Genomic DNA, 26,603 nt, shown 5'->3' on the forward strand with positions numbered 1-26,603 from the left:
TATACCACTAATATATACTTTCCCCACACTCCTGATGCTAATAGGCACTGTCAACCAAGAAGAGCAAGCATGGCAGACAGTATCGTACAACCTTGGATAACAAGCACACCACAATGTCAAAATGCTTATCTGACGAATGCTCCTCTACACCACCTGGGTGAAAGTAGTCTGCAACATGTAGCTACGTCTTGTGGCCCATTTTATAAACTAGCAAATAATTTTGGTCCAAAATGGCTAACAAAAGGTGTACAACGGTATTGGAGCTTCTACAAATAGACAAGGACAAATATTGTTCTTGGTGCCAAGATGAAAATGTTATGGCAAATGGAATGCGGCTTTTAGGAAACAGTCATGGAAATAGGGTAGAGATCAACAGAAAATTAGATTGGTTAAAGTCCTTTGACATTATGAAAAGCATCGTAAATATTGCCACTAGCTGGGATGAACGAATAACAATTGTTTGGCAGGTGGCATTTCATGACTTAAAGATGTAGAAAAAAACTGGAGTGAGTGCCAATTTAAGATGTCAGAACCATTTCTCCTTAGGGCTTCTTCCAGAATCATAACCACCCCACGGAGCGTCAATTATCAACATTCTCATTTTTAGGAGCACATCCTCCCTATCCCCTGAAACACTGCTTCTCATGGGTCAGGTCTCTACATCCATTAAAATATAAAGACAAAGAAAGAAAAGCGAGAAGTAAAATATTACCTTTTATTTTCTCAGGCACACAAGTGATTTGGATACCAATTATCAAGACATTTTACTGATTTCCCTTTAGAATGATCTATTTTAAATCTTCAGCCACCTTAGAAAATAGTTTGCAGCAATCACTTTGCAATTCATAAGTATCAGGTTAGAATTAAGTTGTGGAGTAAGTTAACAGTTTATGTTCAATATGTGAGGTTATTTGAACTCCTGAGTTTTAAATATCCTGTAGAACAGTGATTCCTCTCCCTTCTAATGGCTTTTCAGATTAAAGCAATGACTTTAAAAAATTATATACTAAATACTTGATTACAACAGAAATTGGCCAATCTAAAAATCAGATAGTGTTATACTGAACATCATTCTGATATAGTGAGTAGCCTCTGGCTGAAACAAAATTCCACCACCAAGGCCATCAACTAGGTTAGTACTGTTTTTCCTGGGGTCTATGTAAAACTCTCCTTTTCTCTGCAAATGCTGCTTGGCTATGAACAGCATGGGTTTACCTGCACCAACCTGGCACACACCTAGCGACTTTCTCAAGCATTCTAAAGATGTCCCTAGAGACAATAAATATTGACATATGTAAGTCACAGCACCTTTCTCAAGAACAGTCCAAATCAGCAGTGCACATTCACACACAGGAATGCTGGGGATATGCTTGTACTTGCACCACTTAATTACAACAAGGGGAAATAAGAGTAACTAATGAACTTAATAGCTTCATAAGAAGAAAAATGTTTTATAGTAATACACTTGACCCTATCAGGCAAAAGCCACCTAAAAGGATTTGTAACTGGTTACAAAGTGCATCAAGGGAGAGAATGGCTGGCTCTGAATAAACCCAGTCACTTCTGAACATAAAATACACATTCTAATGACAGAGAGTTGGTAATATTATTTTCACAAACCAAACAGTACAAATTTCAAGTTATTTCACAAATCAGATGATCAAATAAAAATGGACATGAATATACTTAGTAAATTAGTATATACACTTTTAAAAGGTGCTATTGTAAAATAACCTACATGACAAAATTTGGCAAAGAGTAAACAAAATCATTAACAATAAACCAAAAAATATGTAAAACAAGAAAATGCCCAAAGAATTAAAAAAGAACACATCTTTCATAAGATTCAGAAATTATATACCATTTTTAAGTGTGCATTAAGCAACTTTATACTGTACTTTAACAGTCTGAGAAATTTGACATTTCTATAAATATACATGACTGGAGACATTTTATAAGTATATATGACTGACAGCAATATTTGGACAACATAAAAGTACCCTATAGATGTGTGTTGCTGCCATAAATCCGGGATACAGGATTAAAAATGGAGTAAATAAGGCATGGCAATGCTTTGCACGATTTATTGTGAATGCAACCTGAAAACCCAGCAACCAAATTCACCCAGCAGGTAGCAGGACTGTAAGGGACTACTGTTTACTTGGATGCTGGAAATGCTGAAGAAAAGAAAAACCACAGCCATAGGTTGGTATTTTAGAAACAGTCAATCCATACTATTTTAAGAAAAAAATGGATGATTTATTATATAAAATTAAGATTGGCAGAATACAGAAAAATTATTTCTTTTACCTTTACATATCTATTATAAGTACCAAGCAAAGTGTAACAATTAGAACTCATTACAAACTATCAAAAAGTATTCATTTGGTGAAATTATTCAAGTCACAAATGCTAAGTAAATAAATGCACTTCCAAATACGTGAAGTGTAAAACAAGTATGAAAATAGTGATCTTAAATAATGATTCTTTTCACAAAAACTAACCAACAAACAAGAAGCACACGAAAAAGACTGTCAGGTTAGACAGAAAAAAATAAATCAAATGTATTGTTGGTTGGGATTGTTAAACTAAAATCATTAAAAACCAGCAACTAGGATTCAAAAGAAAGAAAGAAAAAAGAAAAAGAAATGAGTAATTAGGACTCAAAAAAGAATAAGGGTATTCCAATACTATATCTATTTTCCTACTATTAACAAGAAAGGAGGATTTGGAGGCCAGTTATGTCCTGTAGACCCAGGTGCTCTCAAAGTATTTGCACTGAAGTCTTCTTGGTATGGACATATAAATGAACTTTACTGTTAGTCAAAGGTGAGAAAACTTACACATTATAAAGGAAAGGAAAGCAATTACCCCTGATAGGGAAAAAAGATCACCCATTAAAATGAACAAATTCATCTCTAGCATAAGACTAAAATAATCTGCTTCCAAATAATTCCTTTGTACTTTAGTAGATGAGGACAAAGCTTTTACCATGATGAAAAGGCAAATGGGAGGTCTCTGATAAGTTGGAATCGTCATAGCAATAAAAGAGATACCTACCAGAAAATTTGCATTAATAGCTATAATCTCATTTGTTTAAAAAAACTCATTAAGTTTATAATTAAACTATTTTAAAAATAAAATAAATGAATAATACATATGTAATATGAATCATATGCCAAATTATATTCTATAATCATAAGTGCTATTAATAAATACATTTGATTCATGCTACAAGAGAAAGAATTGAGACAATTTCACATTTCAGAATTCCTGAGTCTTATCAGAGAAAAACAAGCACTGAAAAAACAAAGAAAATAAACTTACTTAAAGTAGGGCAAATAACACAAATTTGGGCATTAACTTAATATCATATTTATAGTTTTAAAGCTGAAGACTATGGGAACAATATATATGTACTTCATGAAATTATAAACATGTTTTTAAAGCTTGGTTTTTAAAAAAGGCGTTTTGATCAAACAAGGCCACCTGAGTGACATCTTCAATGATGGTAAGCCCACCATTTTAAACGAATAATATTTTTATTTAAAAGCCTAATTATTAATATAAAAAGGAAAAAAGTTTATTTTAACAAAATGTTTTAGTAAGATTGCAATGGGACAGCCCTTTGATGAAAAATCTAAGGAGGGTAAAGCCAATGTAAATGAATTAGAACAAGAGTTCTAATTTTGAGTCACTACCCACTAAATAATTTCCCTTTTGCTTTGCATATTACACAGTGAAAATAAACAGTTATCTTAAGAGCACTTCAGTCCCACAAGGTAGGATTTAAGCTTTGTGAATAGGTGTAAATGGCCCTGTAACAACATGATGCCTGCAAAAATACATTCCACTGAAAATTAATGTCTGTTCTCTAACTAGTAAGGAAATGGGAAGCTAAGCAGTCCCACTTAAACAATAAAACAAAACAAAACAAAAACCACTGTTCATCCTTTCTGGAAAGACTACCAAAGCAAAGAACATCCAATAATATTACACATTTAAAACTGCATACTTTTACTCATCTTTACAAGTAGGAAATATGCATACAAACAACTCATGAGCTTTATAAATAAAGACACTAATCAGAAATAATATTTGGGTTATTTCTCTGTTCGTAAATACCCAGAAATAAAACAATTAAAAAACACTAAAGTGCAGACCTATAGGCCAATACAGGCATGATAAAGAGGTGCAGCCAAATTTGCATCTACATTTACACTTACATATCCAGAAAATGATTCTTGCTTTAAAAAAAAAAATTGTGCAATTTAAAAACGAGTCAGTTTTGTTTGTGCCGTAATACAATTAGAACTTGTCTCTGCCCACTAGTGAAGTGACTGCTAGACCTTAGACAGCACACTAGGCTCTTGACAATCACACATCTCATTAGAATCATACAACATTGATTCCACCTCCAGAAAATGTTAGGGTCCTCTTGTTGTAGAATGAAGAGCCACTGGTATTTGGTTGATTGCCTTTAACCAGAGAGGACTTCAGTTCCATTTCACAAGCTACAATAGCTGCATTCAATTCCACTTGAGCTCGATGAACTACATAAAACATGAGGCCTATACTTATAATAATCTGTGAATAAAAATAAAATATTACAGTTATCAATATTTTATACAGAAAAAAAGATAAATCCAATAAATATTTGGTTTAGAAATGCTTCAAACCGGGTGCTTCTCAAAGATGGTAGGTAAAAGGCTATACATTTTTAAATAGTTTACATACAGTTATTGTTTATTCTTTCCTTTGCTGCTTCTCCTGGGAGTGGAGGACCGAAGTCTACAGGTAACCATGACACGGTATTAGGAAAACACACATTCCTTTTGGTTCACTTGATACAAGCCAAACCTGTCTCTTTGTACCAAAAAGCTTTCTTCAAGGAATAAAAAATGTCTACAACAGAGGTAACAGCTGGCTAAACTTTGTTGGTATAATTAATGTATTATACCTTTGCATGACTATAAATGTCCATAGGTATTTCTAAGCCAACTTAGTGAGAAGCACTACCATTTACAATGAACTATCTGGTGCAGACAAAATTAAAAGTATTATGGACCACTTAAAAAAATGAAATGCCAATAAACTTCCAAAGAAATTAACAAGAGATTGTGAACAAGAAACTGCCTATACTTAGGAAAAAACAAAATCAGAGGAAAATACGATGATTATTTTAAAATGTTAGTCAAAGGGATACTAGAAAAAATAATCACACCGATCAAATTGAAAGTTAGGTTTCTAGTCTTAGCTTAGCTACTCACTAGTGATGTGACTTAGGGAAGCTTCAGTTTCTCATCGTCTTATAGGAAGCTATGGTCCCTCTGTACATTTTTCCTTTTTCCTCTTTTTTTTTTTTTTTTTTGAGATGGAGTCTCGCTCTGTCGCCCGGGCTGGAGTGCAGTGGCACAATCTCAACTCACTGCAACCTCCACCTCACCGGTTCAAGCGATTCTCCTGTCTCAGCCTCCTGAGTAGCTGGGATTACATGCATGTTTCCCATGCCCAGTTAATTTTTGTATTCTCAGTAGAGACGGGGTTTTACCATGTTGGCCAGGCTGGTCTCGAACGCCTGACCTCGTGATCTGCTGGCCTCGGCCTCCCAAAGTGCACAGCACCTAGCCCACTTTAACATTCTATGTACAATTCCTCAGAATGTCTAAGCAGTGTACATTTTCTAAATGAGTTTTATTCCAAAGTTCATTTATAAATCAGTTCTTTAGGACTTGGAGCAAATATAGCAGGTGTTATTTAATGTCCCAGCAAGTTTACAAAGGCTGCTGTAACCAAAAGTGATGCTGAAATATAATACAATTTCAATGAAATCTACCCATAATTATAACATAAGCTTTATGGGGAAAGTATTTTAAATCCAAGTGCTGAGGGTGGTTGGGGAGGAGAAAATAGAAGCAGAGCATACTTGGGGTATGGTAAATGTGAGAGGGGAGGAACTTGGAACTTGCGCTAGGGGGTGCTATTAAATGAGTACCCATCACTCAGTAAAATTGTAAATAAGTTAGGCATCTTAAAGCTGGGTCTTTAAATTCTGTAATTGCTTTCTGTTAATTCTCTTAAAAGAAACAAGATATATTTACTGAAAACTCCTACGTTTGCTACATATCAATAAAGGGAAACACCATTTAAAGAGATGAAGAAAATATTGGGGGGGGGTGCGTTGTGAATTAAATGCTACGTTCTGTTTTAGACATGCTGAATTTGAGGTGCCTGTTAGATATCCAAAAAAGTTCACGGATGTCAGGGAATGGGTCTGAAGCTATAGAAAGAGAACTGAGCTAAAACAGTGCTGGGGACTAGGATGAGGGTGGGGGGAGGATCTTTACCCAAATGCACATCTCAGCAACCATCAGAGTAATTGGATTTGCTGTTAAAGAAAAAAGTTTTCAGAGTAGGACTAGAAAACTTAAGGTAGAATCTTCAAAAACACAGATATAAGGGGTGAAAGGAAGAAGTTAAGCATAAGCCAGGCAAGTGGGAAAAAAAGTTAAGACACTGGTATCAAAGAAACTAAGGGAAGAGTGTTTTAATAATGAAGACACTGTCAAGAGTCTTAGACTGCTAACAGGTCAAGCTAGATGAGAACTGGAAAGTGCATCTCATTTAGAAAAGGTTACTGACAGCCTTAAAAAGAGCAGTTTGAGGGAAGGAAGTGGCAGGGCCACAGATAGCAAGGGTGAAATGGTTGTATCTTTAAGTGGGACTTTCCCAGCTGCACTTCTGATCCCAGGGCCTGATGATGTGGACTGTCCCCCAACAAGCCCTCCCCATCTTCCTTAGCCAAGTGAAGTGTTAAAAGCATTTAGAAAATGGAAACAGAAGGTATAGTCAATTTTTTTAAAAGTTTCCTTATTAAAATGAAATCAAAGAATCAAACACAGGCAGAAGGTCATGCGTCACACAGAAAGACAGGCATCTCTTAATGCTAACTGGAAAGCAGGCTAAGCAGGGGTGGGAACGTAAGAAGTTAACAGATTTCTTATATGAAAATTCAGGGATTTCTCAGTTGAAGGCTTCTGATTTTTCTGTTAAGCAAGAGAGGTAATCTGTTGACAATAAAGAGGGAAGCAGGTGAAGGAGTCAAATTGTGAGGAGAAGTGAAGATAGTTTAAAATAATTAACTATTTCAAGACAACAGCAGGGGAGTGAGAAGACAAAGGAGAGAGATGGGATGTGGGGTAGTGTTGAGAAACTAGGTGAAGATTTGCAACCATGAGTTAAATATCAATCCGTTTGGTTACATGACTTCCCCAAAAGAATAGGGGCAAAGCAGATAAAACTTGGATGGTTTCGGTTGGTAGGTACATAGAAAAATAACAGGCATGGAAGAGTAACTAAATAGACCACAGAATCTAAGCTGGATTTCAGTACAGGTTGAGAATCCCTAATCCAGAAATTCCAAATCTCAAAGGCTCCAACCAAAAGTTTTTGAGCACTAACAAGACACTCAAAGAAAATGCTCATTCGAACACTTTAGATTCCAGACATTTGGATTAGGGATACTCAACAGGTAAGCATAATGTAAATATATTAAAAATCTGAGGAAATTCAAAATCTAAAACATTTCTGGCCCCAAGCATTTCGGATAAGGGATAATCAAACTATACAAGAAATGGCTGTGGCTTCCTATGAACATTTATTTTGTACTGCTTTATTTTAGGCTGGCAGCCATAAAACTCAGAGGCAAATTTGTGGCTCATTTCTAGAAAATATGAGGAATCTCATGAATATACTTATTCTGCTAGCTTTAACCTAAGCTATCTTCTTATTCTTTTGTATATATTTTGTAAGCTGCATTAAATGCCTCCTGATACAAATTAAGCTGTAACTAATATCAATTAAATCAAGCAAGCGTAAACATGTCTTCACTTCTTTTCATAAATCCCTAGGCTAAGAAATATGTGATTTCCCCACTGTTTTGTATTCTAAGCTTAAATCTGCCAGCTTAACCAAAGGGTGAGAAATCACTAAATAAAAGAAGATTCTATAGTTTAAAAAGTACCATGAACTTCATTGACTATGGTTGAATAATTTACTAAGACATAAAAAGTTTTAAATAGTAAAAGTTATCTCCAAGCTATTAACAATGAGGGATTCTAATTACTCAAATGTAAAGTCAAAGGGAAAAAATGTTTCAAATAGATTACTTATTTTCAGGAAACTAAAAAAAAAATATGCTTAACTTCATACTAAAAAAGTCTGAGAACGTGATACACATTAATTTTACAGTACTGTAGGATGATCATAAATGATATACTGTGCTATAGATATAATGCATAGAAAGTTTAACTTTGTATGATTAGCGTGCTGTATTAATATAAATAAACCAACTGTAACATAAACATTTAACTTAGATTCAGATTATCTAAAGAAAATATAGCTCTGGGGAAAAAAGTAAAGAAAAAAACTGACTCTACATATCAAACATACTACAAAATTTTTCTTAAAGCAAGTACTTTTATTGATAAGCTTTATTTGGGCAATATTTCAATGTAAATATTCATGGTTTTACTTTATGTACTAAACTTGTACCTCGTAAGCACAAAGAAAATTAACTCTGGCTTTATTTTATCATAGTATTTTAAACACAATAGAGTCTCAAAAACTTGAGAATAATGCCACCAAAATTAAATCTGTAATATGGTACCATATACTCAGTAACAGTTAAAACTAATAAGTTAAAAGACCAGTAAGTCTGGAGGACCATCTCATTAGTATTATTTGCTTAGAGGAGTATAGTGTTGTACCATGTATCTGTGGGGTATCAGTTCCTGGATACCCCCAGATTTCAAAATCTGCATATACTCAAATCCCTTACATAAAATGGCATGGTAGCTGCATATAACTTTTGCATATCCGTCCATATGCTTTAAATGATTTCTACATTACTTATAATACCTAATATGATGTAAATGCTATGTAGTTATTGCAATACATTGCTTTTTTGTGCTATTTTTTGTTATATTGTTATTTTTAATTTTTTTCCCAAATATTTTTAATCTGTAGTTGGCTGAATCCATGAATGTGGAACCAATGGATACAGAGGTCTGACTATATTCTACTGGTTTTGAGCATGATCTCTAGAACCAACCACCTTGGTTCAAATCCTGGCTCTACCACTTATTAGTGGGGACTTTAAACAAGTTACTATCTAATGGTGTCTTTGTGAACCAGTTCTTGTGGATCAGAGATAGGGGGCTTGATTTACACCACTTGCCATTTTCAATGGTGTAAATATTCCCATCATGGGCAATTTCAAACTATCAATGTGATGTCACTGAATGCAGATTTGGGAAGAGATGTATAATAAATAACCAGCTCAAGATAATAAACATCTGTACCTCCTAGGGTTTTCGTAGGGACTAAATGGGCTTAAATATGTGGCATATAAAGCATGGAATAAAGGTTAACTATCATCATCATCTCACTAGTTCATGAAAAATTACGATTTTCTATTTTGTTAAATCTCAGGAATAAAATCAATCACAAATAAATTTTTAACTATTTCTGCATGCAAATTTAAAGGCTCTAAAGAAATCTGCCTACATGGCAGTATTTTCCTCTTTCATCAACCTCTTATGTAAAATTTTATGTGCCCCAAACTATATTACAATTTGCATAGTAATAATAATCCATTACACAAGTCTTATTTGGACTTGTAATAGAAAACCTTAGACATTTTTATGAGGTAATACTTTTTAAAACAAATCTTTTGTTTCACATCAAATTGTACTAGAAAGAAATTTACATTGTCAACATAATACTTTAAAAAATGCAAACAGGTGAGTTTCAATAATTTGAATATAAAGTAACAAGATAAACACTCAACTCTGCCCAATCTTACTAAAATTATTTTCAGGCACATTTCACACAAAGTCAAAATACAGTATTTGATTTGTGATGACTCTGAAAATAATCACTACAAAAATAATCTTACTTTTGTCATTCTTTTTGCCTCTTTAAGAGGATTTTTCTGTATCAATTCAGTTCTGCACACTTGCACATATCCACACAATTAAAAAATTTTAATGTTGTCAAAATATGAGGTAGTACCAAAAGAACCAAGAAAAAAAATCTAAAATGGAAAAACCCTCCTATTATTTTCAATGAAATCTCTCAAATCAGCAATGCCATACCAAAAGAAAAAAGAAAGAAAAAAAAGAGACAACCCTTGGCCTTAAACTCACCTGTAAACAAAAAACAAAATATCCACTAACACTCTGTTCTGCAATGACATCTTCCATTGTCCGCAGGGTGGTACCCAAGTAAGAATTCAGAAGCTGGGTAGGAAGCAGTCCAACCGAAGATGCCATCAGATAGTTGGGTAATGAGAGATCAGTAATCTAGAAGAGTAAATTAAAGGGAATGATTCATTACCAAGTAAAATCTCAATTCAACATAAAAAAATGTGTGTATACGTCTAACTAGTGGTATTTCCTTGGGAAGGAGCTGACATCTTTACAACAGTATCCTGAATTTACAAAATGATTATAAAGAGAATACATGCAGAATGTAGAATATTTAGAATGAAATAAAAGTAAATTTTAATATTCCATTATACTACCATCAAAAGATAACATTTGTGACTTTTTCTTTCATGTAAATAAAATCCACACGTAGATAACTTTGTAAAAACAGTTTTGTAAGTCTTCCTCATATCATTAAATATTCTTCAAAAGCATTCTTAAATAGCAGTGTGGTCGCTGGGCTTTGAAGCCAGGCAACCCTAGAATGGCATTCTGGTGCTGAGAATTCAATAAGCTACTCTGTCTCTAAATCTCTGTTTTGTTTTGTTTGGAGACAGAATCTCGCTCTGTCGCCCGGGGTTGAGTGTAGTGGTGCGACCTGGGTTCACTGCAACCTCCGCCACCTGGGTTCAAGCAATTTTTCTGCCTCAGCCTCCCAAGTAGCTGGGCCTACAGGCGCACGCTGCCACACCGCTACTTTTTTTTTTTTTTTTTTTTTTTTTTTTTTTTGGTGAGACGGAGTCACGCTCTGTCGCCCAGGCTGGAGTGCAGCGGCCCGATTTCAGCTCACTGCAAGCTCCTCCTGAGTAGCTGGGACTACAGGCGCCCGCCACCATGCCCGGCTAATTTTTTTGTACTTTTAGTAGAGATGCGGTTTCACCATGTTAGCCAGCGTGGTCTCAATCTCCTGACATCGTGATCCCCCTGCCTCGGCCTCCTAAAGTACTGGGATTACAGGCGTAAGTCACCGCGCCCGGCCCTACTTTTTTGTATTTTAGTAGAGACAGGGTTTCATCGTGTTGCCCAGGCTGGTCTTGAATTCCTGAGCTCAGGCAATTCGCCCACCTCAGTTTCCCAAAGTGCTAACTATCAGTTTTTTCATTTGTAAAATGAAAACCATCACCAGCTTAGATGGCTGTTGTTAGGATCAGAAATATTTCTAAAGTATCTAGGAAATACCTGGCATATGACTGACACTCAAAAAAGGTGAAAATTATCATTATTATGCAATTATACTACCATTGTCTGAATGTAGCACGATTTAACCGCTCCTACTGTAGAATATTTACATTGCTTCATTTTTTGTATATATGGAATTACATTTATTTTTGGCTATTATTAAAAAATTCTAAAATTATGATAACGTCTTTTGGATATTAACCTCTGTGTTAGGCAACATCTAAAATATTCCTAATGACCTGATCTCCTGGTATTCATGTCCTTGTGTGATCCCTTCCCCTAGAGTGTGGGCTGGACCTCGTGCTTACTTCTAGCAAACAGGCAAGAGCAGAAGTGAGGAGATGTCACTTCCAAAATTAGGTTACAAAAAGAATAGGACTTCCACTTTTTCCTCAAGCAAGTAAGCTGCCATGCTCTAAGTAGTTCCCATGGAGAGACGCACATGGCAAGGAACTGATGTGTTCAGTCAATAGCTAGCAAAAATAGCCTGGAAAAATAGCCAGTCAATAGCCCGGAAGTGAATCCTGCCCCAGTCAAGCCTTAAGATGACTGCAGCCCTGGCCAAAACCTTGACTGCAGCATTGTGAGGGATCCTGAGTCAGACGCACCCAGCTAGTTGCAGAGGAATCCCTGACCCAGAGAAATTGTGAGACAATAAATGATTGTTTTAAGCTACTAAGTTTTGATCTGATATACAGCAATACATGACATATGTATCTTAACTCTGGTAGGATAGATCACTAGAATTATTGGTTCAAATAGTAAAAAACTTAATTTTCCAAAATGTTCACAATGATTCAACACACCTGTCAGTATGTGATACGTGAACGCATCCATTGTCATACTGTTACCAACTGTAAATATTAAATTTTAATCTTTATTTCGATAGGAGTAAAAACGATGTTTCATCATTATTTAATCTGTACTATTTTAATTTATATTGGCACATTTTCTATATACATTTTTTATTCACATTTCCTTATGGGTTTATTTGTTCACATTTGCTCTTTTTTATTGGGATATTAAGTGTTTTTCTTATTTGTAAGAACTATTTATATAGTGAGGGCAACCTGTTGTCTATTATATGTGGCATATAGTTTTTGCTAAAGTGTCCTTTATCTCTTAATTTTATGTTTTGACATACAAATGTTTTTAAATTTTTACATAATAAAATATTATCTATTTTGTCCTCATTTTTCCAATGCATTTAGCTTTAGAAAGTGTTTTAAGAGTCTATTGTTGATTTCTACCTATATATTTCTTCTGATTATGTTTTTCTTTTTAGCATTCACCACTTATTCCTTCCGGAATTTACTCAAATTCAAGGTGAGGATATAGCCTGATCCCTCCCCTTTCCCAATAGCCAATTTTCCCAGCATTAGATACTAAATAATCAATAACTTCTCCATTGACTTATTATGTTTACTTTAGTAGAAATAAAAGTTATTTCATATAAAAAGGGCTTATTTGGAGCTCTAAAACTGTCCATTTATATTTAAAATCTTGTATAGAACTAAAACATTGGTGTCTCAAATCTTGTACTGAAACTAAATTGTAATAAAAACTACCAGTTAATACCTGGCAAGGAATTTCCCATTCTATTTAAACTTCTTCATTATGTTTCTTTTAAAAATGGCCATAACTGTTCTCAGCCATATTTATTCTTGCAGATCATTCTATCACTCAAAAAAAAAGAGTAAATTTTATACTGGGATTAAGGCAAATCTGCAAATTAATCTGGATAGACCTGAAATCTCTACAATATTAGGTATTCTTATCCAGAAATTTTTCTATAATTACTCAAAATCTTCTTTTATACCTCTTACTAAAGTTTGGTCACTTTATTCACGTATCCCATGCATTTCTTACTAGTTTATTTCTAAGCATTTCATGTTATTATTGTTACCACTACTATTGATTTTCAAAGTAACTTTTCCACACCCCCATCTGAGTATTACTGGTATATAAGAAAGCTACTGGCCACTTTATTAAACCTTTTTACTAATTTTAAAATCTGATATTTTAAACAGCTATAGGTGACTCTACAACTATTAATACAACCTAATCTAAAAATCATTTCATATTTTCAATAAAACTACATTCAACTCTATTAATAGATAATGAACTGGAGATGTATTACTGCTGATTTGGAAAGAATATTACAGTGACTGGTTGTTAACAATCCACCTTATCGATCACTGACTCAATAACTGCTAATGCCAGATGCTCCAAGAGGTGCTTGGAAGAGATAAAAAGACACAGTGCCTACCACTGATGGATTTACACACTGACAAGTAAACATAAACTACCTGAGAAATAGGCAGAATGGGGAGCACTGAGAAGGACTACATGCTGAGCATTAAAGAATAAAGGATGAAAATTAATTGTAGAAGTGGAGGCCAAAGGGTAACTTTTTGGGAAAAGAGGGATTCAAGGCAGACACTGAAAGCCTAGTATGAGTTCGGCAAGCAAAGATAGATAGGATGAGGAAGGCAGGTGTTCCAAGAAGAGAACGAACAAAAGATGAACAGCTTCTTCCAAATTATTTTATTTATTTATTTATTTATTTATTTATTTTATTTTATTTTTTTTTATTTTTTTGAGACAGAATCTCGCTCTGTCACCCACGCTAGAGTGCAATGGCAGGGAAAGTACAGAATGTACTCATAAAGTTGGCAGCACAGCTAGGATTGTCTATAGGGCACACACAAAGAAATCATGTAAAATAAAGACAGGAAAACTAGATGGGGTGATACATGTTGGGGCCTTAGATAAAAGAGGAAGGAGCCTATACTCAGAGGAAAGGTACCAGGGAGTCTAGTCAAAGAATGATGTGAATGGAGCTAAGCTGAGCAAGGTTCCTTCTTCAATTTAGAGCACTTATAGGAGCAGAGAACTTTCTTTAGAATAAACATGTCAGATATAGAAAGTAAGAACATACAACAAAAATGAATGTTATAAAAATTACATTGCAGTTAATAACAAAACATTCCATATTATGGAAGTTATCTTTAAAATAAATATTTCAGTTCAGAAATTTCAGAATGCAACACTTCTGGCCACAACCTTTACCTTTAAATGTAATGAAGTTTCTCTAAATAGAACACATAATTGACATTCACAGATGACATCAATAATATTCAAATGGGTAATTTAAGAACAGATTTCATAAATCTGAAACAACTCTATCACTCAACTCAACAAGACCATCACCCATGCATAAACTGCATAAATTGAAGTTTATCAAATCTTTCATGACCAAACCTTACCCTTGGGAAAAAGTGTTATTATACATACATATAATTTTAGTTAATAATCGTAAATATTTTTGCTGGAGTGTTCAATGCTTTAACCAATGGAGCAACACAGTAACATACAGGTACACAGGTTTTAAACTACTAATAACTTTATTAAAGATGAACAGCTTTTTCCAAAATATTTTATTTTATTAATTTATTTTGAGACAGAGTCTCGCTCTGTCGCCCAGGCTGGAGTGCAATGGCACGATCTTGTTCTCACTGCAACCTCCGCCTCCCAGGTTCAAGCAATTCTCCTGCCTCAGCCTCCTGAGTAGCTGGATTACAAGCGTGCACCACCACACCTGGCTAATTTTTGTATTTTTAGTAGAGACAGGGTTTCACCATGTTGGTCAGGCTGGTCTTGAACTCCTGCCCTTGTGATCCGCCCACCTCAGCCTCCCAAAGTGCTGGGATTACAGGCGTGAGCCACTGCGCCCGGCCTATTTTAATACAGCATTTCCTATAAGCAAAAATTTTACTCAGAATTTCCATCTAGCTCAGTCTTTGACAAACATATTTGGATTACTTGTTTTCAAAAGGAGATGCATCCAGCCTTCTCTCCGCAGTCTTCAAGCACCAAAGTTCTAAAATTTTGTCTCCTTGTTTTACTTTGTAGAAAGACATTAAACATGAGCCTAGATCAATATCATTGGAATTCTTGCCTGCAAGTACCCCAGCATTTTAGCTCAGGATTTGTATTCCAAATCAAAGAACCCCTAGATTTCTCTACCTAGGATATCAATGCTATCTTGCTAGTTAGTTTCTGTGATGAGATACCACAGCGAGAGTTTAAGGGATGGCAAACACCACCTGACTGCTATCCTCTCATGTTTTAAAAACTCTAGAAGCACTATAAAAGTATATATCCTTTATTCCCAGAGGTACATGATGTACTTGAAGATGTGATTCACTTAACATGGGGTTAACGTGTAGAACATCATTTCACCACTATACCAAATAGATCCTGAAAACAAAGAAGTATTCCATCTGGGAGGGGAAAAATAAATGAGAGGAAAAAAAAAAACTGTAATTCTGAAGAGCAAGAGCTGATTCACCTCTGAACATGGCATTTTTGGAGCTGACAACAGAGAACCTCCGTCTTTAGATCTATCACTAGGACATTCACTGAAGCTGGGGCTGTGGTCGGTCCTCTTAGGCAAAGCACCAAGCACAGCTCTCAGGAAACCTGACCCAGCTCTTCTGCTTTCTAACATTATAGCTGTTTACACAATGGTTTTACCACTTTAATTTAACCCACCAAGAAACTTTGTTTTTACATAGACTATCCTGGCATGGATGTAATAAAGAATATAAAGGTGACCTGTATTCAGAAGACCTCAAATTTTATGTGCAGCTCTGTGAATCTAGCATTCATTTTGGCAAATTATACCTTCCTGTACAGACGTGTTGCTTGGTATTTGGGATGCTGCTTATTAACAAAATTACTGTTAAAATATTATAAATTCCAATTAAAATATATTAAATTACATTATATAGGAAAAAATCATGAATCACTATAGAAAAAAATCATGAATCCCTAAGACTGTTAAGAAAGGATTGGTCAAGAGAAATTAAAATGACCAGTTTGGTCTTTTCATCTAATTAATATTTACTGATAAAGTATTTTACTGTATATATCCCCAAAACACTTCCTACTAATATTTCAGAAAAATTGGGGAAGAGATGGCCGGGAACAGTGAGTGGCTCCGCCTGTAATCCAAGCACTTTGGGAGGCCGAGGCGGGCGGATCACGAAGTCAGGAGATCGAGACCATCCTGGCTAACACAGTGAAATCCCGTCTCTACTAAAAAATAAAAAAAAATTAGCCAGGCGCGGTGGCCGGCGCCTGTAGTCCCAGCTACTCGGGAGGCTGAGGCAGGAGAATGGCGTGAACGCAGGAGGCGGAGCTTGCAGTGAGCCAAGATCGCACCACCGCACTCCACCCCGGGGGGAAAAACCAAACACCGCCTCAAAAAAAAAAAAAAAAAAAAAAAGAAAGAAAATGGGGAAGAGAGAAAAAGAATTCATAAATGGCAACTATTTTTCACTCTCAGAAAATCAAAAGTTTAAAAATCAGTTTAAAGAAAAACGTTAACTGCATATTCTCTTTCCTTTGCTCCTCAAAATACCTCTTCATCTTTTCTGTGTTCCCAAACTCAGCGGCCATAGCTGGAAACCTCGTCAGTCAGGCACACAGCTAATTCCTCATTTCCCACATCCAATATCTACTACCTCTTGTCAACCGCACCTTCTCTGGGGAAATCTATCCACCGTCTGGGCCTATTCCTAATTCAGTCTCCTCTCCGGTCCTGACACACAGACCACCCCACTCACTACCTATGCTAACTCCTGCAGAAATCTTTTTAAAAAGGGAGCCTAATCCTGCTTAAACTCCCTCCTACTGCCATGAGGTTCTTCATAGCACAAAGTGCTTCATGATCTGGCCTCTGAGCATTTCACACATCCTGTCACACTATGTCCCAGTCACATCAAAATTGTCTCAGTTCCTAGAACACTACTTGCTCCCCTTTCCCTCTGGGCCTTTCTACATTGTTCCTTCTGGGGAGTACAACAAGCACATCCTTCTTTCCACTCCATTTACTCCGAAAACTCCTACAATGTCTTTCACTACTCAGTCATCAATTACTCTAGGAAACCTTCCCAGATGCCACAAGCCTTTTAAGTGCTTTCAAGTGCTCTGACAAAAACTATACTTCCCTGTCCCCTTTGCACTGGAGAACAACTGAAGGTTTTGCCATTTGTTTGCCCCTCAGTCCTTTCCCAAACTATAAATTCTGTGAGGAAAGGGATCTGCCTGTCTTGGTCCTCATTGTGTCCCTAGATCTTAACAAATGCCTACTATATATTAGGTGCTAAATACATGTTTATTGGAGGTTGGATGTATCAACACCAACAATGTTTTATTTATAAACATGGAAACCTAGAGTAGTTGCCAGTTTATAAACAAGTTGGAATGCAAAGTCCATTTTTAATTGGATTTTCAAAAATTAAGAACACTCTGCCAAGCACACAGAAAAAATGTTATAAATGAAAATTAACTTATTTTCAGCAAAACTTACACCATGATTTACCTAGAATGCTATTTCTCCACTGGAATGCTACCACCTCAAGGGAGAGACTTTATTTTATTCACGGCTACACCCCCAGCATTTAAAACAGCAGCAGGCACATGCTAGGCACCTACCAATTATTTACTGAATGAATACTAAAAATATTTCCAGAAACCTCCAAGGTGAACCTAATGTCAAGGCTAAGACCCTCTTGTTAGGGTCTCTCAAGCAACCCTGAGAGTACTGAAAAAAGACTTGCTACTGGAGGGAAAAAAAACAAAACAAAAACGAGGCCATAGCAGTGCTGAGACCCTACCCTAACAGCTAGAGAGGGCTTCAGAGTAAAGAGATTTCTACCGACAGAAATGGTTAGGTCAATGTCTGTCTACGACACAGAAGCATCTTTATATATGCAAGCTTCTTCAAGAGTTCACTGTCCCTAAATTAGGAACTGCTTTTAATGGCTCCCAAATATCTTAGGGAGGGGTCACCAATTTATCTGACAATTTGGTTTAACCACCCTTCCACCCTCCTACCCGCATACACACAGAGGTCTTGAATCTTCCCCCAAGGGGGGAAAAATGTGTATCTTATTGTACATAATTTCTGGAACACAAGTTGAAAAGATTTTCTTCATACAATCTGACATACTATAGGTTTATTGTTTGTACTAAAAAAATGTATCATATGCCTTCTATATATATCTAAGGCCCAGTTCTAAGCAGGAATAAAAAAGATACAAAGATAGAAAACTACAGCTGACTATGCAATCATTAAAAGTCATGTTGCAATACATGTAATGACAAGACGTTCATTACATCAAGTAAAAGAAGGTCACAAAAATCATTAACTCAATATTATATTAAAAATACATATCAATAAAATGCAAAAGAGAAAAATAAACACTAAAATGCTAAGGACTTTTTTCTTTGTACTTGCTATACTTTTCAAAGTTTTTACAATGAATACATATAGACAGAAAAAACAAATATTGTTAAAATACGTTTTAATAACCTCTTTGCTTTTAAACAAATTTTTTTAAATCTAGAAAGGGTTAATAAAACATACTGTATATACATTAATATAACAGGCTAGAGATATAGATTAGTGAATTATAAGCCTACATATGACACAAAAAAAAGCAGAAGCTGATGAGATAACTAAAGACACACAAAGAGGGGAAAACAGTTTCAAGGAAATAAAGGTCAGCTGCATTCAGTGGTATTGTGAGGTCTCAGGATGTGTACTGAGATGACATTACACAACTTGGTCATCCTATCTGACCCTTAAGGGCCAGACTCCAACTCTTTCAAAACACAGACTGCATCTGCCTTTCTATTTTGCCTGAACTGTACCACTGGCAGCAAATCATTACACTTTACTAGTAAGAAGAAATCATCATTACATACACTGATACAGTGACAAGTATTATGACTATCATATCTTTATCTGAATCTATGGCTATATCTACAGCACAGAATAAGAATTTAAGAAAATAAGAAAACATTACAGAATAAGAACTTAAGAAAATGAGAAAATGTGTATTTTTATAACACACACTATCACTAAACTGTTAAAAAATAAAACGTAATGTTACATTGTTGCTCAGAACACTTGTCTTTTTAAAAGCAAACTCTGACCTAATCTATACCCTCTCATTTTGCAAATAAGGAAAACTGGAGGCCAGAATCATTAAATGACTTCACCAGGGCTACAAAGGAGCTAAGACAGAACCAGAAGACTCCACAGCATAAGCCAAGATACTATACTGTATTTGTGGTCTTAGAGTCATTTGCCAAAAACTTTTCTTTAGTTGTAATAAATTTCAGTTCAAATATAAACTAAATTACTAAAAGTAATTTATCTTCTTGATAACTCAATGCAAACTCTAGGAAAACTTGAAAAACAGTTATATCTGCTTAAAGTTATAATGACATCCTTCACTATTATTATTTCAGTCAGTACCAGTTTCACAGCTCCCTGGCTCCCTCCAAAACAAAGAATCTATTTGTTGCTTCAAACCTATGGTGGGCTCACATAAATAACCAAGTAATTGGTGGTTTGGTAACAAACAATTCTATAAAGCAGTTCACTAAGAAGTGAGCCACAGTGATGGGTAAGGTCTTGCACTTTTAAATTTACTAATTTCTATTTTATTTGCATTTTACACACAATACCCATTGATTGCTTTTGTTTAAAAATTTTTTCTGTTAAATAAAAATATAAGATAGATGTGAGAAATTAAGGGCCTCTTCCTACAGTTGCAGGGGCTCAGGCTTGGTAGCTGTTTTGTTGCTGTGACTCTAAGGCAGAAGAAGTTGGCAAACTTTTTCCATGAAGCACCAGGTAGTACACAGTTCAGGCTCTGTAGGCAGTAGGGTCTGTAGTAACTAGTCAATTTGCCATTTTGGATTAAAAGGAGACACACATAGCACACACATAAGTGAGCACAGCTGTATTCCAATAACACCATTTACAGATGCTGAAATTTGAATTTCATATAATTCTCATGTACATGAAATATTCTTGTGGTATTTTTTCCAACTATTTAAAAATGGAAGAATCATTCTTAGCTTGTATGCCATACAAAATTGGGCTGTGGTTTTCTGACCCCTGCTCTAACATCTGGGATGATACCTAAGTCAACTGTATAGAACCTTCCCCAGTCCTCCATAATGTCCGATATTCAAGGTGCGCTAGGACAAGTATTCTACAACTGGAATCAGGATGTGTCTGGGAAATCCAGCTCTTCTTGACCAACACTAGTACCCTGGGTAAGTTAATGACTGTAAACATTTACTAACTGTGTAATCTTGGGCAAGTTATTTCACCACTGTGCCTCAACTGCCTCAGCTATATGATGAGGATCATGGCTGAAATGAACAGTAAATAAGTTATGAGTGCATGATTAAACAGTGCCTGGCAATTAGTTAAGTACAATATAGGTATTTGTTAAATTTTTTTAAAAAGTAGCTCAGTTTCAGTATCCTCATTTTGGAATGCAGAGGATGGTGAGAAAGAAATAGCAAATAATGAGCAAACTATATATTTTATCACAGCTCTGCAGCATGTATTATTAAACACATCTCACAACAGAAAATATGGCTCAAAAGAGTAACTATAACTACTTCAAGATGACACTGTAAATGTTGGAACCAATCTGATTTCAAGTTTCTAGTATGCATGGGAGAAGGGGAAAAAAATGGTTCAGAGGAGATAAGCAAGGGAAAGCGCCTTTCCTTCTTCCATGTATTATCCTTTACAATCAGCTCCTGCTTCTAAAATGTGAATACAACTACCTCCACCACTACAAATAATAACAACACTTAACAATTACTGGGAAGTGACTATGAGCCAGACAAAATACTTAATGCCTTCACAGTATCAGCTTTTTTAAGCCTCATAACTCTACTTCATTTTACAGATGAGGAAATGGAGAAGGCCAGATGGCACGGACTAATTCAGGATCATCTATTTCCAAAGCCTGGGCCTCTCATGACCACTACACCTAACTTCTTTGAGGTAAGCCCAGATGAATTTCTCTAATTATGGGCACCAAAAAAAAAAAAAAAAAAAATGAGTTTTAACTGGAATTTTTTTTTTTTTTAAAAGGATGATTTCAAAGATAAGGAGGGATGTAGCAAACACAAGAAATATGCCTAGAAAGGGGGCAGCTATGGTCAGCAGGAGGGGTATGAGGTAGAGAGGGTATATGAGGAGGCAGAATGGAGTTCTAGAAGGCAGAAAGGAAAGTCAGACTAAAACTAACATCAGCCTTAACTAAGCTTTCTTTTCTTTCACATATCCTGGGTGAATTCAGTAAACTGTTCTAGTTGAAAGGACTACTTCTGTAAGCAGGCAGTTCAGGACAACAGGTATAAACAGGACATAACAGACCATATCCAGTGGCTTCACAGACCACCCTGCTATGGCTATGAGTAAAAACTTTACAGTAAGATGCACCATATCAGCTGATCCTGGGTTCAAACCCTAGCTCAGCCACTTAGTAGGTGGGTGACTGAAGAAGTTCCTGGATGGTTGAGCTTCTGTTTCTTTCTCAGTGAAATGGTGACAATAATACCTATTGCAAGAGGCCATTTTTCTTTTTTTTTCCCCTTCTTTTTTATGGATCACACAATGCTAAATTCAGAGTTGTCCCTTGTCAAGCTCAGTTTCAACTACATGATTACCTTAAATTATTACCAAGTACAAAATACAACTTCTTAGTCACATACTTAATATGTAACAGACATAATCAAAAGAAAAGCCTACCTTATTGTCAATCAGTAAATACATAATGAGCCTTTACTATTTACCCATGACTATACCCGGCATTAAATATATATTGAAGAAATGAAGAGGTGGTGGGTTGAGACCCTACCATCAGACCATGGTTCAAAGTCTGACTCTACCATTAGTTTAGTACCTTGGGGACCTTGGGTCATTAACAACAGAAATGACAAAAGCTAACACGTGTTTGTTAAGCCAGGCTCTGTTGCATGTATTCATCTCATGTAATCTTCTCAATAATCCTATGGAAGTAGGTATCATTACTTTCCTTATTTTACAAATAAGAAATTGAAGCACAGAGAGAATAAACAACTTGCCCAAAGTCACTAGACTCTAAGCAGACAGCAGGAATCCACAGCACCAGCCCTGTGCTCCTAACTAGTAGACACTAGTCTATAATATGTGCATAATCAACTTCTGCAGGGCTGGTTTAAGGATCAGAAATATGTGGAAAGAGCCTAGGATAGTAGTTGGCATGCAGTAGGTGGACAAGAAAAGGCCCAAGGATACATGCTATACTGAAACACAAACTAACAATCAATCTATTCAGGTTCCTTAGCCTAACCTTCTTTCAAAGTTCTGGGATAGTTTATTTATTATTACCCAAGACTGGATCAAAGTTCAAGTTTATATTTCATACTATAGGAGGGTATGAAAAAGAAATTTAAGACTATACCAAACTACTGCTAACACTAAACTTCATCTCTACAGAAAACCGCTTATCTGTTTCCACTGCCTCTACCAAATACCATTATAGTCATTGCTGCTGTTGCTTGGAATCAAGAGGTTTGCAAAAGGCATTTAAAAGAAAAGAAAAAAGGGAAAGATTTTAATTTCATCACAAAGAGGTAGATTGGTTAGAATTATTCCTAATTCAAAACAAAATGAGAAAGTTTCCAGAGACTAACAATGATTTACTTTTTGAAACAATGCATCAGAATCACTTAAAATACATCAATTCCTATGGTTTTGAGTGCAGTTATCTTTTTACTTCAGTACAGTTTTCTTTAAGTCTAGCTGAAGGGTTGAGTTCCTGGGAATCTACATAAACGCTTGGTAGTTTAGAATAATTGAATTTGGGGAACACGGTAATCTACTTTTTTAAGTCCTTCACTTTATAAAAGAGAAAAGTGAAGCCAGACAGGGTCAGTAATTTGATCCAAAGTCACAAAGTTTGTAAAGACCAGATTCCTTTCTTCCAGTAAAATGATCTCTTCACTAGCAGTGTTTCTATCCTAAATCAGTTGCATGGAGATGCACACTAGCTATAAAAACCTGGGCAAGCAAAACATATGAATACAAGCACAGAAAAGTCTATAATGGTGGATATATTGAAGAAAAATAAATGCTAATTGAGCAAAAGGTTATCTGTTCTGTTTTATTCACCGCCCTGCGATTTCGAAATGAAGTTCCTCCAAAGAAAGATAAACAGTAGCATTTTCTCCTTTACATCGCATTAAAGCACAATTACTTGAAGAAGAAAAAGCCCATTACAAATATAGGAAACTCCAAAAATCGGAGTCTGCAACTAGCTCCTCCACTGTTTACTGAAACACTTCCTTCGGTCCATGTTGCTAAAAACTTGAATCAAAACCCTGGATGTATTTATGCAAGCAAGAGAGAAAGCTAAAAACGTGAAGCTTTCCTCCCTAAATGTTGCCAAAGCTGCTACAAAAGATGACAAGTATTAAAGATGGGCATTTCCATTCATGTCCCTGCATGCCCACTGTTAAGAGGGCTTTTCATTTTTAATTACGTTCCCATCCCGAAAAGGAACATTAGTTTTTTATCTAACAAACTGTCTTTCGAGACTCCGCGTTAGGTATGTTTTATGTGTATGACAGATTTCCCAGGGTGCGATGGAAAGTAATTGTAACTCCTGCCCTCAATGTCACTTCTCTGCTGGTGTTTATCTGATAGAGCGCCCTCCTAGGGCCGCCACAAGACCGCTCAAAAACAGACTTGGAGAGGGATAGGCCAGCGGGACCCTACTTACCGAAAACACTGCATTCTGAAGCCCAAAAGGTATGGGGGTCAGTCTGGCCAGCGCCACCACTTTTAGGCCGCTTCCTCCCTCCACGACGCGAATAACGGCGCTCAGCTTGTCGCTGCTCTGGATCCTGGCGGCCACCCAGGCAGTGAGCAACCGCTTGCAGACCACATGGGCGATGAAGGTGCCGATGAGGACGCCCACCACCATCAGACCCATGCCCAGCACGAAGCCGTACAGGTAGCCAGCGGCCACGTTGAGCACGATGTAGCCCCAGCCGCAGGGGAACGAGACCACGATGAAGCCCACGACGAAAAGCAGGACCCCTAGCAGCGAGTCAAGGCTCTCCACCCACAGCAGGAGGTGCTGAAGGTAGCGGCGGACCAGGGCCAGGGAAGCGAAGCACAGGGCGGCCAGCACGCAGACCAGCACGAGGCTCCGGCACCAACAGGTGCTGCTGAGGCAGCAGCAGCGCCAGTTTCTCACCTCGGCCACGCCGACCACCACGCCGCCGCCGCCGCTCCCGGGGCAGCCCGCCAAGGCCCCGCCCGGCTCCGGCAGCTCCGAAGCCGCTGGCGGACCGTGGCGCTCCAGATAGGCGCCGAGCAGGGCGCCCGAGGCCGCCGCCGCTGCCGCCGCCGCGCTCGCCCCGCCCCCTCGGGGAAGGCGGTCCGCCAGGCCGTCTCCGCCCGCACCCCGCGGCAGGGCCCAGCGGGCAGGCAGCTCTGCAAGGCCCGGGAGGGCCGCGTGCTGCAGCAGCCGGGGCAGCGCCTGGAGCAGGATCCCGCCCGGGCTCCGCATGCCACAGCCCGGCGCGGGCCCTCAGCCGACTAGCCCCTCCGCCGCGGCGCCTGTTAGGCAGCTGCCCTTCATGGCGCCCGGTTCGCCCGGCCTCGACTCCCTGCGTCCGCTCAGGGGGTGGGAGACAGCCCGGACAAGGGCGCCGAGTCAGCGGAGGAGCGACGGCCGGGCGGAGTGAGGAAACTCCCGCCCCAGCGCCCACGGAGCCCACTCCGGCGGTGCCCGCCCCTTGTCGGCCAGAGGGGCGGGGCCGCGGGCGCTCGGGGCGGAGCGGGCTGTGTTCTGGCCCCGCCCCCGTGACGCCTGCCCGCCAGGCTGCAGGGGTCGCGGGGCGTCTGCGTGGGCCAGCGGAGGCCCAGGGCTGCTAAGAGCAACTGCTGGGAGGGCAGGATCTCTGGGGAGGGCGGGGCGACTGGCAGGGGCGCGCTCCCCGACTTCCCACAGGCGCGCGCATGCCTGCGTGTCAGGGCGCGCGCTCCCCTTCTCGGACAGAGGCGACCCCAGTCCGTGAGCTGCTTGGATCCTCGCCTGTTCCCTCCTGGTCGTTTCCGCAGTAACCTCTTATCGGAGCGGGCAGCTGTGAGTGGCGCTCACATCCGCCGCTACCCTGTCGAATTGGGGAAATCGTTCTTGTCCTGTTCTGAGGAGGGTTTGGCTATTGTCCTTGGCCCTATTCTCCCTGTCTCAGACTTACCTCCCAGGTAGCGAGGTCACCCTGTGGGTTTCATATCGCTTGGTCCTTTAGGAGCTGGAAAAATTAGGTATAAAGTCCCCCCACCCCCTTGACAGAACGCCCCTTTTGACTCCAGAGGTCCTTTATCGAGTGCCAGGCATTGGTCTAGGGGCTTTTGAAAGATTCACTGAAGGACATTTCTTAAGGGTTCGCTTTCTCAGAGGGCAGCTTCTCAAACTCATTCGCTGGTTTCTTTTCCTCTTTTTGCCTGTTTAAGGTTAGTGTTCCCCAGGTCCTCTTGCCTTCTTCCTTTTTAGAGTTCCCTGAGCCATCTCATCCAGGCCCACAGCTTTGATCCTGCCGTGCCCCCCATAAGCAGTGACCCCTAAGTCAATGTCTCTGCCCACACTTCCCAGCTTGTGGTCCAGCCTGTGGACACATCCAGACGGAATTCCTGCAGGCAGCTTAAACTCAGCAGAGCTTGGTAGATAGATGATCAACCTGGGCTCTGGTGCAAATCACGTTTAGTAACTGGTCAAACCGTCAGTCCCTGAATCTCATTGTTTCTTTTCAAATTGCAAAATGAAGATAATGGTACAATTTGCTTCGTAAGAGTGTTGTGAGGATTAAACAAAATAGTAAAGTAAGGTGATTAGCACTATGCCTGAAATTAGTCTTCAGTAAATGTTAACCATGTGATTGTATCCCTCATTAAAATGTGGTCCCCCATAGACCGACTCTTCCTTCTGGGTTTGATATCTCAGTGGATGACCTTCCACCCAGTTGCCTGCCAAATAATGGCTCAGGACACCTTAGGTCCTTGCTGATCAGGCTCCTTCTTGCTCCTCCATGCCATTCCCTTCTATCCACCCTGGTTGGACTGAGTCAGAGTCCCTACTAGATGCCAGGCAAGTGCTGCATCCTTCAACTCCTTTCTCCAAGCCTTGTGACTCACACGGAGGAGCAGCTCTTACTGCTCCCACAGCATTTACCTAAAGTTTTACTTTGGTAAAACAGTATCAAGGAGGGGTG

General features: G+C 38.1%; 1 protein-coding gene across 2 annotated transcripts; it reads right to left on the reverse strand.

The window, feature by feature from the left end:
- Positions 1–698: 698 nt before the first annotated feature.
- Positions 699–25,089, reverse strand: TMEM64 (transmembrane protein 64). Of its 2 annotated transcripts, XM_025393726.1 has the most exons (3): positions 24,104–25,089; positions 10,209–10,364; positions 699–4,587 (listed from the first exon to the last, which is right to left on the reverse strand). In XM_025393726.1, exons 1-3 carry the CDS (start codon positions 24,896–24,898, stop codon positions 4,396–4,398), a joined length of 1,143 nt encoding a protein of 380 aa, XP_025249511.1. In that variant the 5' UTR covers positions 24,899–25,089; the 3' UTR covers positions 699–4,395. The 2 variants fall into 2 exon arrangements, with proteins under 2 accessions (XP_025249511.1, XP_025249512.1); XM_025393727.1 differs by lacking the exon at positions 10,209–10,364.
- Between the last annotated feature and the right edge of the window lie 1,514 nt (positions 25,090–26,603).

Source organism: Theropithecus gelada, chromosome 8 (assembly GCF_003255815.1).
Source record: "Theropithecus gelada isolate Dixy chromosome 8, Tgel_1.0, whole genome shotgun sequence".
NCBI classification, from domain to species: Eukaryota; Metazoa; Chordata; class Mammalia; order Primates; family Cercopithecidae; genus Theropithecus; species Theropithecus gelada.

What these genes read in the sequence shown, in the direction of transcription:
- TMEM64 (XM_025393726.1), bottom strand. Translation starts at nt 24,898, where the DNA reads ATGCGGAGCCCGGGCGGGATCCTGCTCCAGGCGCTGCCCCGGCTGCTG. An exon ending in TTCAGAATGCAGTGTTTTCG is followed by an intron (nt 10,365 to 24,103) that starts GTAAGTAGGGTC and finishes TTACTCTTCTAG; the next exon opens with ATTACTGATCTCTCATTACC. An exon ending in ATTTTGTTTTTTGTTTACAG is followed by an intron (nt 4,588 to 10,208) that starts GTGAGTTTAAGG and finishes TTTTATTCACAG; the next exon opens with ATTATTATAAGTATAGGCCT.